The sequence below is a fragment of the Chelonoidis abingdonii genome, chromosome 9 (genome assembly GCF_003597395.2).
Source record: "Chelonoidis abingdonii isolate Lonesome George chromosome 9, CheloAbing_2.0, whole genome shotgun sequence".
Classification (NCBI taxonomy): domain Eukaryota; kingdom Metazoa; phylum Chordata; order Testudines; family Testudinidae; genus Chelonoidis; species Chelonoidis abingdonii.
In genome coordinates, this window is record NC_133777.1 from 68,680,511 (window position 1) to 68,693,984 (window position 13,474).

At 35.7% G+C, this 13,474-nt stretch overlaps 1 protein-coding gene across 1 annotated transcript in view; it reads left to right on the forward strand.

Moving 5' to 3' along the window:
- Nucleotides 1-62: 62 nt before the first annotated feature.
- Nucleotides 63-13,474, forward strand: part of EFL1 (elongation factor like GTPase 1) — a 170,855-nt gene continuing 157,443 nt past the window's right edge. Inside the window, 5 exon segments of the mRNA XM_075069672.1 lie at nucleotides 63-127; nucleotides 1,221-1,323; nucleotides 2,892-2,959; nucleotides 3,111-3,195; nucleotides 8,534-8,667. Of these exon segments, the coding sequence (XP_074925773.1) occupies nucleotides 1,233-1,323; nucleotides 2,892-2,959; nucleotides 3,111-3,195; nucleotides 8,534-8,667 (378 nt within the window). The 5' untranslated portion in view covers nucleotides 63-127; nucleotides 1,221-1,232.

Below are 13,474 nucleotides of genomic sequence, written 5' to 3' on the forward strand. Positions count from 1 at the left end.
ACAGCCCTCTCCCGGCTTCCGTAAGTCGTCACAAAGGGGGTGGAGGCAAAAGGTGCGCGCAGTAGCAGGGAGTTCCGGTCGTGGGCAGTTGCCTGAGCTGTCACGAGGAGAGGGGGGAATTCGCGGGGTGAGTGACTAGCCGGGCCCTGTGTCGCCTGTCCCCAGTAGAAGGGGGCTGCGGGGTCTCTCAATTGCCTCACAGCAGGCTGACGTCATTTCCGGATTAGCAGGGGTGGCCTTGCCTTCAGGGGTCCCCTCGGCTCCTCATCGCCCACGGTACAGAGGGCGGGGCCCACGGTGACTCCTGCGTTGGGTAGGCCCGGCCAGTTGTAGTAAGAGTTGGGGTGTCCCCACACACCCACGCTCTGCTGTGCAGTATCTTGTCTGCCTGGCGGTTGCGTTGCCCTCGTCGCCAGAGGGGTTTGTATAAAGGGGCACCGTTAAGAGCGTGAACTGTGAACAGCTAAACATAAATAAATATCAGATACGTGCGGCTGCTGCACATGTGCGCCCCCAGCCCTCCGACGGTCACGGTGGTTTTACAATCCGCCTTTCCTTCTTTAAAAATGATTTTCTCCTCTATGTTGCTCTGCAAGACGCACATAATGAAACTTACAAGCATCTCAAGCACGTCTTACTTTACTCATAAGTGTTCCCACTGATGTCAGTGGGACTACTCGTGTGAGTGAAGTTACGCACTTGTTTAATTGCAGGATCAGGGCCAGCAAAACTATCTGGGGAAACAGTCAAACGTATTATATATGCGGAGTGCTGTCAAACACACAAAGCGAGCACTCCGGGGGAGAAAAAAGAACCCTGATTAAATTACAGTCACCACAGGGATTGTTTTACCTATCTTTTAAAGAATGATGGCTGCCAAATTTACACTGTCCCTTTAAATTCCGTATGTGGTTCTGTCCAGTTTAAATGGACAGATTTCCACTGTGTATTTTGTTGTGTTTATAAACAAATACATGAAAAATGTACGATCAAAAATGGAAAATTTGTCCTTTTGTTTGTAAATCTCTTTGGTATCTGATCTGGAGTGCTTGGTGCTATAGAAACATAATTTATTAGCTAAGTACTGCGCGTTGATGGGTTTAGGTTTAGTTGATATTTATATATAAACTAAACTATAAAGACTTGTGTGTGCATTTAAAAAAATTCAGATATTTCTTGAGTTATGATGCTCGTATAAAATGCTTTTTCCTAATTCACAGAAATAGGTAATCATGGTTCTCACTAGTTTGGAGAAGATGATTGGACTCCAGAAAAAGCCTGCCAGTATCAGGAATATCTGTATACTGGCTCATGTGGACCACGGTAAGGCGGACTTTTTGCTATAAGCAGTTATTTAGAGATATGTTCTTATGTGTTCAGATTAAATTATAAAAGGATATTTCTGTCATTTTGCTGAAGATAAGTGTGTCCAACCATTGATTTTTCATGAGTTTAAATTCATGGGTTCAGTTCAAGTCTGATTTGACCCCGGGCACAGGGCAATTGTCCTAGAAGACACCCCTGCTCTCAGTGTCCTATGGTGTTGGTGGTGGGGTAGGCAACATAGCCCCTAAAGTGGACAGTAATGACTAATAACAGGGCATGTCAACAACTGCTGGGTGATATGCTATTCGTATTCCCCCACCCCTTTACTTAAATAGCTGGCTGTGGAACTCTGGCTGTAACTTAAACCTTTAGTGGGGTGTGAATCTGCTGTAGGGTGCAGCATTGATCCCTGGTGAAAGGTGGTATAAATTGCCCCCTGATCTCACACCGCACTAGTGGGCAGTGGTATTACTTGTCAAACCTGTGCTCATCCATACTATTTGAAAAAATAAAATGAAAAGGAAAGGAAAGTAAAATGCAGTCAAGTGACGTCTCTTCACTCGTGGGATCAGCATACTTGTTTGAAATCTGAAAAGTCCCTTTCTTCCCTTGGTACAGACTAACTGCTTTGCATTTTTGTGGCGAGGCAGGGTGGCATTAATGGACTTGGGAGGGCTGCTACAATATCTGGCTTTTAAATGGAGGGAGTAGACTATTAAAAAAACAAAACCAAAACCAAACACTCCTCCCAAGCCACATTGTAATAAAAGTAATGAAAACGTGTGTACATGGAAGTAGGTTGTGTATTTGCATGTGCACATTAAATGATATATATGTTCCAGAAAATTTAAGAACTTTGTTTAAAATTGGTTAAGGTTACTCAAGTGCACATATGACCAACACAACCATATAAAAGCCAGGAAATCCCTAGTTAGGCCAACAACTGTGAATTTACCTTTTCCACTGTACCTATCTTGCTTCACTACCCATCTAAGTTGTCTTTTCCTGTGGCTTCTACACAAAACATGGAACTTAGATCATGTGGAGTGGTTAGAAATTAATGTTTTCTAATTGTTTAAAATGTTTAATTGGTAGTGTATTGTAGTAAATGGTTAGTGTCAATGTAGTTTTTTTTAGTTGATTTTTTTTAATTGTGTAGTGCTGGATGATTTCATGGAAGAAATATTTTGGTGTTTAAGTGGAAATAATTTGAAATAGTGTTTATTGCTTTGGGAGGTTATTGTTTAATGTTAGTGGTTAATCTTTATTTCCATGTTGTAATTACGAGTTATGGTGGGGTTTTTGTTGTTGTTGTTTAAACATAATCTTTGGTCACAATTAAGGTTGCGTGCTTTTTGTGGAGATGGAGAAGAGAGTCGTATCTTGTGAGAGGCAGATGTGGGTGATGTTGAGTAACCTATGGCTGGTTTTTAATAAAGTATTTTTATTAATATTTTAAAGAAACCCATGTGCCTGTGTGATAGTTACTAGCATGTAGCAATATCAAGTTTGATAACTCATTGGTGTGTGTGTATTTAAACAAAGTCACTTATTTTTCTTTAAAGGCAAAACCACTCTAGCTGACTGTCTGATATCTAGCAATGGAATAATCTCCAATCGATTGGCAGGAAAGGTACAGTTATAATCTAATATAATTAATGAGTGGAGTTTTTAAGAGTTCATATAATTTTTTTTTCTGGACATACTTTTTCACATTTAAAAGAATATCTTAGGAAAATAGCGGTATACAAATTTATCATTCTTTTTGTGGTCTTTCATTTTAGCTGAGATATCTAGACAGTAGAGAAGATGAGCAGATCCGAGGAATTACTATGAAATCTAGTGCTATATCACTGCACTTTGAAAAAGGTAAGGTAGAGATGCTACACAGAAGTGTGCGGACTATTGAGATTTTTTTTTCTTTGCTTTTCCTTCTATTAATTGTCACTTTCAAGTTTTTTCTGCAGCTGTCTCCAGGAGCTCTCCCTTAGGCCTTGGTTCTGCAGAGATTTATATTTTGCAACCTTGTGTTTTTAATCATTCTAATTAAAAAACAAAACCACGGTTTTACTTCTATGTGGTACACATGCATTCATGAATTCAGTGGGACCCACTTGTGCTTAAAGTTCAGGATGTGAGAAAATCTTTGAAGGATCAAGGCCTAAATGAGCCAGATGTAGACATTTATGAATGATAATATCATATGACCATTGTGCAGCACATCTTTCTTCATCTTGGAATCTGCTTTACAAGTGAATTGTTGAGTATTCCAAGAAGAATCATGTGGAAATTAAGTGTCCTTTCCATTCCTACATGGTGGAAGCATGTTGGTTGGAGCAGTATTTGGGAAGTTTCTACCTCTATTGTCATGTTCTGTGGATCACTGGAACTTCAGTGTTCATGCTACCTTTTATTTTATCATCTTCAAGTATGGGAGCGATCGGGCAGAGTAGATTTCTACCAAGCTGATATAATAGGGCTAACTCTGAGAGAGTAAATAAACACGTGCACTAATAACCTATGTGTACGCCTTTCTGTTTCGCTTACATTGTGATTATAAAGTAGTTGTGGGCACTGTGGGGTATGCAAGCATTGGAAGACATGGCTAGCTTTATGCTTGAATAGAATTGCCTTTTAATTTTTTTCACTATATGCACTTTAGCTTTTGTGGTGACATGTAGATTAATTTTTTTATTGCTTCTTTAACACATAATTGGTTAGATTTTTATAAAACTGCATGCATCCTTTTCATGAATATTTGTGATGTTTTGAAAATAGAAATGTTGGACTCTCCACTTCAATTTCCTGTTCAGTTAGGGAGCAGTTTTAAACTGAGCTTTCAGTGTCTCCATGAGGTACTTACTGGTGTCTCTGTAAAACAAGATAACTTTTCTGGGGAAAGTGGGAGACTGTTGTATTTACTTATTTTTGAATGACAACCAGAGAACTTCCAGACTGTGATTATTCTTTCTTCCTCTTTCTAGTTTCAGTTTAACCATTTCGTTAAAGTGTTGGGGAATTGGCTCACTTGTACTTAGATTATCCATTTTGAAAAGACTAGCCTTGAAAGAAATAAAATATATTTCCATGTATGTTGGTGTGAGGCTCCTGGAGTGTTTCCCCTAGCCCAGGAAGGACTAATGCCATGCCCCCAATCTGTTCAGGCTCCTCCTTCTGGGCACAGCTTTCTTCTTCACACCTAAAACTCATGAAGCTATTTCCCTGACCAGAGCAGGCTTCAGGGGTCTAGAGGCCTTTCTTCTTGTCTCTGTCATTGCAGCTCTAGGGCTAGCCATGGGGGCCCATCTACTTCCAGTTGCTCATCTAACCCACTAGCTGGCTTTTATAATCATCTGATTATGGTGATGTCAGTATCAGTTGGAAGGTAGCCGATCAGTCTCAGGTAAGACAGGGCTCCACTCCTCTTAGAGGGCCAGCCATCCTGTGTCAGTTGGTTTGAGCATTGTGAGACTTTGTGGATCTGTTACAGAAAACAAGCTTTAAGATTACAGTTTCATATGAAATTTAAAGAATCTCAATGTATCTAACTCACAAAACTAATGAAGAAGAATATATGAATTTGCTGCTAGCCTACTGCAGAATTTTGAAATGTTGGTAATTTTATGATGTTTTGTAATAATTGAACATTTAGGGTTCTGGCTCAAACTTGTCTTTTTAAAAGTTACTTTAAAAACAACAGTTTTCAATAAGGGAAATTCAGTTTTGAATTTGGGATATCAGGAGTGCAGTTTATCCCCATAAGTGATAGCTACTTGTGTTTATCTTTACATACTGCAGTACCAACTCTCTTGACTCAGTTACAGAGTATAATTTTTGTTCCATTAATTATAATTTAATGCAATAATAGTTAATATACATCATTTTTTGTCAAAATACACAATCTATTCTGTCCTAAACTCGTTTCTACAATTTTGGCCAAGCTAAAAAACTGGTAGAAATTCTGTAATAAGTCATAGTATATAACGAAAGAAACAGCAAAAGAGCACGGAAACTAATTATGTTTATTTTCAAAGATACAATAAAGATTGTTCAGGGTAAAAGTGATAGAAAAACCAAATGTTTACTTCCAAGGCATGATGAAGATTCCTGGCTAACACATCTTGTTTTAAGTGGTGGTGTGGGCTGTTGTCAGTCCTCTTCGGCTTATGCTAGGAGTATTGTAACTAATTTGTTGCATACTTTGGATGGTTGTTCTTCCGAAGACACATCTTATGCTGGAGCGACTGTCGTAGAGTGGAATTTTTTCTAGTTTGTTTAAACCAGAGGTGGCAACCTTTGGCATGCGGCACGCCAGGTTAGACCTGGTGGGCCGCGCCATTTGTTTACCTTTAGCCGCGCTGGCAGTGTTCTGGCGGTCGCGTCTCCCACTGGCTTGTGCGTTCGCTTCCCCCGCGCCCCATGTTTAAGACTTGAGAAAACTTCTTTCAACTATTATTAAGAAACATTCCCTCCAGTTGTTGCCAGGGACACACATTTTAACTTTTGACTATACATGAAAATAAGAAAATGGTAATGACATAGACCATATTGTCATTTCTAAGGCTGAGTAGAGTGCAAAAATGAACAATGATGAGTAATAGTTAAAAAATTCTCCATTTTTTTAAGTATTAAAAAGTATACATTCTACCTTAACATGTGTCCCTGCAGCAGGTATATGGATCTTGGGAGCAATTACCCACACGTGGGTGGCAATTAATTTCTTTACTTAAGAGGAAAAGGATAGTGTGGAATTTAACAATAAAATATGAAGGGATGTGGTGTATAGGTGTTTAAATAGACATGATGGGGGGGGTTCTTATTGATCATTGGGTAGCTTCTAACAGTGGGTACAGTAAGTGGGGTTCAGCCAAGGAGATACATAACAGTTAAGTATTAAGCAACTAACTTTATATAGAACAACCTCTAGATACAGTGAGGAATGCAAAATGTACCTAAAAAGAAATGCAAATAAATGCTAGCTTCTATATGAAATGGTTAACGAATCTTAGATGGTAATGTATTAAGTGCGTTAGTGGCCTTATATACAATGTAACACATGGTATAATGCAATACAAAGTATATAGAAAAACGTGGAGGCAACCAATGAGTGGTTTAATGTTAAAGAATGTTAGAAAATTGCTGACGTAACCTTGTGAGGCTGTGATAGCCAAGAGTGTATATATGGCTGGGTCAAGGAAGGGGAGGGGGGTGTGTGGGAGTGACATGAATAGGAGTGAGATGATAGTGGGCAACTGATGAGAGGGAGTGTGACTGCAAGCCGCGAGGGCTCTGGAGCCCTGCAAGGTAAGGACAACCGGCTAGAGAGAGGATTTAAGCAACAGAGGGGGATATAGAGCGGTGGGAAAAACAGGCAACGTTATACAGGAGGAGAACAGCAAGGGGTTTGGAAGCTCAGGGGTGATGGCAACGTGGGGGGCGGGCGCTAGCAAGGAGTTTGAGCGGAGAGAGTACAGATGCAGGGAAAAAAGCAGCAAAGGGTTTGGGAAGTTATACAGGGTGATGCAGGACGCCGAGTATCGGGGGGGGCAGGGTGCGGGCGCGGGTGGCACGCAAAGCGCCCGCCTCGCGCGGCCGGCCCATCGGTGAGGGCGGGGGGAGAGAGTGTAACAGGGGAACAAGAATTAAATAAAATAACATATAAGACATATAATAAGAATTATAGGAGCAAAAAGAGCAAACCATATAACAAAGGAATGTGAAACTAACAAGTCTGTAATCTTAACCAAACTTGAATTAATACTAATAAACAAACTAACTTTGGCTGGCACACTTATGCAATATGGGGAAGTTCAAAGTGGGCAGAGTGGTATGTGCACATGGATGGTGTCTGCAGCAGTGGATAACAGCATGGAAGCAGAGACCAGGCAAAGGCCCACAGGAGCAGAGCTTAGCAGCGGCACAAGACTTATTTTTAAGCGCAAGTAGCCGCGGAGTTAAGGGAAGAGTTTTAAGACACCAGACCAAGGTTTAGCTTGAGTCTTGTGTGGTGGGCGAGACCAGAGCCAGCAGCTAATAAATAAAAAAATAAAAGTATAGAGAGTTTCACAGAGGATTCATTACAGCCCATCAAGGGAAGCGGCAGAGGCAAAGCAGCAAGAACATCGGAGGCTAGGTATATGGCTCTCATAATTCAGAGATCTCTCAGCAGCAATTCCGTTCTTCGTGGGGGCGGGGGTGTCAAAAAACGGGGGTACGCTCCAAAATAAAATGAGAACGGAGAAAGGACCCCTCAGAACCCTGGCTGATCAGACCAGGCAGCAATGCAGGAACCTTTCTGATGTTAGTTTTAAAAATGTCTGTTTTTAAGGCAAACTCAGGGAGTTTCCCGCCAGTACTTTTGATTGGCTCCTCTGTCACAGGGGAGGAGGCACAGGGAAAAAACTGTAGTGAGCACAGAGACATGTCTGGGCAGAGTCCTGTGCAGTAGGTGACTCAAGCACATGGAGGCCTGGACTCATGCCCAAGATCTTAAAAACCACAATAGGTTCTTGCAGCTCTGGACATTGCCTACCCTACACTAGCCCAGGTTTAAGAAGGCGATAACAGGACTAACCCTTTGAACAGGGCAGTGGTCCCACTTAGCACAAATGGCCATCCCTTTGAGAAGGGCAATGGCTCTTGGTAAACAACTTAAGGGGCCCTCCCTTTGAGAAGGGCAGTGGCCCTGTTAAACAACTTAACAGCCAGGGAAGGGGCGGCCACAGGAGGAGAACAAAATGGAGTATGGGGACAGCTGTAAGAAACAAAATGGAATAGGGTGATAGCTGTAACAGACAAACTGATACTTCAACAATTTATCTTTTAAGAGTAAAGGGTTGACTTTTGTGGTGAGCTATTCTTAGTGTCTTTTAAACACAGATTTTAATATGGTTGTCTGACATTTTGGCTATAGCTAAAGCTAGGTAAGGCCAGATTTTCAAAGGTATTTGATGCCTAAAGATGTAGCTAAATATCAGTTGTGATTTGGAAAAGCACCTAAGCAGGAATCATTGGGAGTTAAGTGCCTAACCTGCTTAGGCGCTTTTGAAAATTCCACTATCTACATTATTAGTTGTCTAAATGTGTTTGACAATCAGGCTCCCGGTGTCCATACTATTATTAATGTCTATAGCTAAGTGATGGACATAGAAACTTTTATAACCATCACTTTTTGTGTATTTAAAAGTAAATTGTTGTTTGATTCTAGGTGATCAGGAGTATCTCATTAATCTGATAGACTCCCCAGGGCATGTGGATTTCTCTTCAGAAGTATCAACTGCCGTCCGACTCTGTGATGGTTGTATCATAGTGCTGGATGCTGTGGAAGGAGTCTGTCCACAGGTGATATTTTAAAAAATTGATTGGAGCTGAGAGAATAGACAAAAATGTTTTAAGTACATTAAACAGAAGAGACCTACAAACCAATGGTCAGAAGTTCTGTAAAATGTTACGCTCTTTTAATAAATTGTGTGTTGCATGTGAAGTCTGATTTACTGCTGAGTGATTGAGAGATTAATCATAGAATGTGTTCGTGAATATGTGGTTGAGATGCTGTTGCCTTGGTGTTGGAGATGTAAGTGCATGCTCTCACTGGCAATGGAATATTATTACACAGAAGAGATAGAAGTAAAGGGAAGTATAGATTTTTTTTTTCAAGTTACATATTTTTCTTTATCATTTTGATCAATTATCATAATATTTTACACACTGATCTTTCATCTATCTCACTTACGATCTTCTAGTTACTTCACTCTAACTAAAACATTAATAACTGTCACATACATATAAATATCTCTAAAAAATTTCAGCTCTCTCTTTCACTCCACTCACTCCTTCAAAAACCCTCAATTTGTTTTTATTCATACTCTTGTATACATGAATTATCTCATCCTTTTCAAACCACTTGTATATAAACACACATTCACAGCATATTTTCTAACACTCATTAATGACTTCATTACTCACCATAAACTGTTTAATCTCCTTAATATACTACAAAACTTTAACAGCAAAACCTTCTTGATTACAAATTCTTCGATTGATCCACATTTTCACCTATTCATTTCAGTACATATCCCTCCTAATTTACATTCAAATAAATGTGCCTTTTTCATTTAAAAACTTTACCATCCATCACTAACCAACGATGGCCACTATCTTAAAAAAAAAAAAAAAAATCCCTTCACATATTTTTCATCCACTTTACAAAACATTAAATGGCATTTTCTTATACACAAAGGTACAGATGAATCACACCAAAACTACTACAACAAACCCATCATTTCTTTTAGGTTAAATTTATACTTCACAAAAATAAATACAAACTATCTGCTTATGCTGTATAGTTCAATACATAAAACACTAAATCATAAATTCCAACAACTCATATCTCCATATCTCCTTAGTATACTTCGCGGATTAAACCCAATAATAACCAATTTACTAAGATTTCAATCTTAAATGAAAATAGAAAGCTTCTACATTTTATAATCCATCAAATTACCTATAATCTTAACATATTTTGTTTTTTTCCTTTTTTTTCAAACAACTTTACCTCTTTTCAAAACTCTCTCTTATGCTTTATATGCATATTATAATAAAAACTTTATCTTTCTCTTCTCACACACCAAGTCTAACGGAAATCAACGCAAAACATCTTATTCTTAAAATCCTTTAGCCAAAGATTAATAATATAATTTTCTGTGATATTTATTATCATTTCTGCTTTCAATCACTCATCATTGTCTCACCCAGCTTATTTTTAAAACACAAAACCACATAGCAACAAATAAACATTTATGTCTAAACATACACACAACTCTACCTTCCACTATCATATTATTACCAAATTAATCTTAAAAACCCATCAACTTTTACTATACAGAATTTCTTTTATTACACTAATATCAACTTAACTATTTAACAAACAAACAAAACCATATTCAAAGTCAGTCGTCATAAAAATATGTTGTTCTTGATATTCACTCAATCTCATACGCCCGCTTTCATCCATTGGGCCTAAAACAATTCCACATAAATATTTTATTGAACACTTTCCCATTCATTTCACAACACTTTGTATCTAACCACTGTCTTTGTAGTGAATCAACCTACATTCAAGACATAGTATACAAGCTCCCTAGAAAATCAATTCTCATCTTTCAAAACTTCTCACACTCATTTCTCCATATCTCTTTAATCTAGTTCTTTTTGAAAAAATAAATATATTTTTCGACATTTTTCAACAAACCATCTTCAATAAATATCTACAGATACAAAAAAAATCATGCCAATCAACCCTATATGATTCACTTTTACGAAACTGAATTCACGCCAACTTTATGAACAAATATTCATCTTTCCATTTAATAAATTTATGACTTATAATCACCATTCACTTAAAACAATTCTACATAAGTATTGTACGAATTAATCAGCGAGTTCTGTATAACATTTTACTGCATCCTATCATCTCATTCACTGCGCTTATCATGTACAATTACATCACAACAAAATTCTCTTCCCACACACCTAGTACTGCAAATAAAAAATCGTAAGTACAGACAACCCAAACTTCCACTACCCTCTATCTCTCTACGATTTTACAAAAAAATCTAAGCAAAATCCTTTCTCCCACTATCAAATATAAACTAATTATCTTAACCGAATTGCATTCACCTTTAACTGAACCATTTCCAATAAATCGACTATTAAATGGAAATCATACTAAACCTACATGTAAAACTTTTATTTCAATATTACTAAAACATTACTATCTCATTATATCGAATGTTAAGATACTTTCATATTAAAAACTATTTACAAATTCCTCCCAATCTCTTCACACACTTAACTATCTACACTCCAAGTCAGTTTTTAAATCATTTCCTTATGCACTTGTGTCTACTTTACTTCTGACTTGGCTATTTATTAATAATAAATACATCAATTTCTTTACTATCTTTCTATATCATAAACTTTGTATTTTTACCAAACTTCACAAAATATAATTCAAGACAATTTTAACTGTTTTTTTGTAATAAACATTAATTTATTTTGTAAATCATCAATAAAAGATAATAAAATTTAACCTAAAATTAATCTATCCCTTCAATACATTTAAATACGCAAACAAGCACTCCACCTTTTTAAACAATCAACAGTTATAATCTATTATTACAACCCCCTACACTTTCTTTAAACCAACTAAAACACACTTAACATAACTAAGCAAAAAAATTAAAAAAAAAATTATTCCTTAATAACACAGCTATAAATATTATTTTTTTACTCTTTATTTTCTTTATTTCTTTATATTTAATTTATATCTTCATCCTGTTTAACTTTACTTCAAATTATTCTAGGCGAATTTACAAAAAAAATTGGCCATATAAAGTCACAATGAAAACAAAATAAATTGTTTCAAACTATATAAAGACAACTAACTAAACATCATATTAAAGAAAATTATTTTAACATTAAATCCTCCTAAACTGTAACTCAGAACCAAAGAATTTTATTTATTTCAATAAACATGCAATAAATTAAAAAAAAAAAAACTACTAACTTTCACTTCATTTACGACAGAAAAATCAATTTATCTCAAAAAGATATAAACCAATCCAAAATTCTTTCATCCTTATTATTAAATATGATAAATTACACTTACATTAAATCTACATTATTACTTACCCAAACCCCACATCAATTCACTTCAAATACCACATTCACCCTGCGTTTTAAAAAAGATGTATCATCACTATCTCCAACCGCATCATCCATTCGGATAAACTTACTCCTTTACATTAATCTAAATCCTTATTTCTTCTTTCTCACCTCTTCTTCTAACTTTAATAAAAACTCCAGTGATTGCATTAACCTAGACATTACCACAGTGAAAATTATAAAATCATATAATCCTGCACCTCATAAACTAACAACTTTACATACTTTCTTAATACCCCCTCTCAAGCATTTACATCCAGACTAACTCTTACCCTCTACACTTTACAAATAAAATTATTTTCACTCTAAAACTCTTCAAACAACCTTTTAAATCTTTCACAAGAAATTTCAATTATCTAATCATACACTTTTCATAAAATCAAAGCATTCTTAATCTACAAATATATATATATATTATTAATCTGCCCACTGATCAATTATTCCCACTATCATACAATTCACCATTTCTTAATACTTCACAAATATCTAGTCTAATGATTTAGTTCTCACTTTTAAAAAAAAATTATCTCTTTTTCACAATGTAATTAATTTATTTTTTCAATAATGTAAAACAATAAAAACAGAAATATATGGACATAAATAACAATATTTACACTTTCTCAAACCCATTAATGTAAAATCAATTTATAATTAATTTAGTATATTAACAATTCCCACCCTAAATTACCACTATTTCTAGATTATAATACATTTTATTTTACTCCAAAAAAACCAACAATATATATAAACATTTTTAAAAATTAGTAATCTTCAAATTCTCTGAATATTCACACAACACTTTATGAAGCTCTTCTTTATATTACTCTATTCTTTCATACTTCATATAAATTCCCAAATTAAATATAGGCTATTAAATAATCTTATTTTCTTAAAATTTTAATAATAATACACTTATGACATCAAAAAAACTACATTTCACTCTTCTATCCAAATAAAACAAATCACTTCCTCAACTAACAAAAAAAGTAAAAATCAAATTTTTCTTATCACTTAAAATCCTCATTACCTGTTCTCATATATTTTAAAAATATTCTTATTTAACTTGACTCCACATCAAACATCAATTTATTAATCCCAAGACTTATATTTCTACCTCCTTTCGCAGAATTCTAGTCTATAATAAAGAATTGTTAAAAAAATTAAATTAAAACCCTAACATAACATCAATACCTTACAATTAAAAAACCATTTATTAAACAAATTTAAAACAAAAATAATTATCACTTCTGTTCTAAAAATCTGTTATTATATTACCAAACATGATTATTATACAGAATATTTTCCATAGGAACATTCATTAAACATAGATTTAAAAAATTTCTTACAAAAAAAAATTTATAATCATATAAAATAATTAGAGATATTCTTATTTGATATTTTATATATATTTAAATAGCAAATA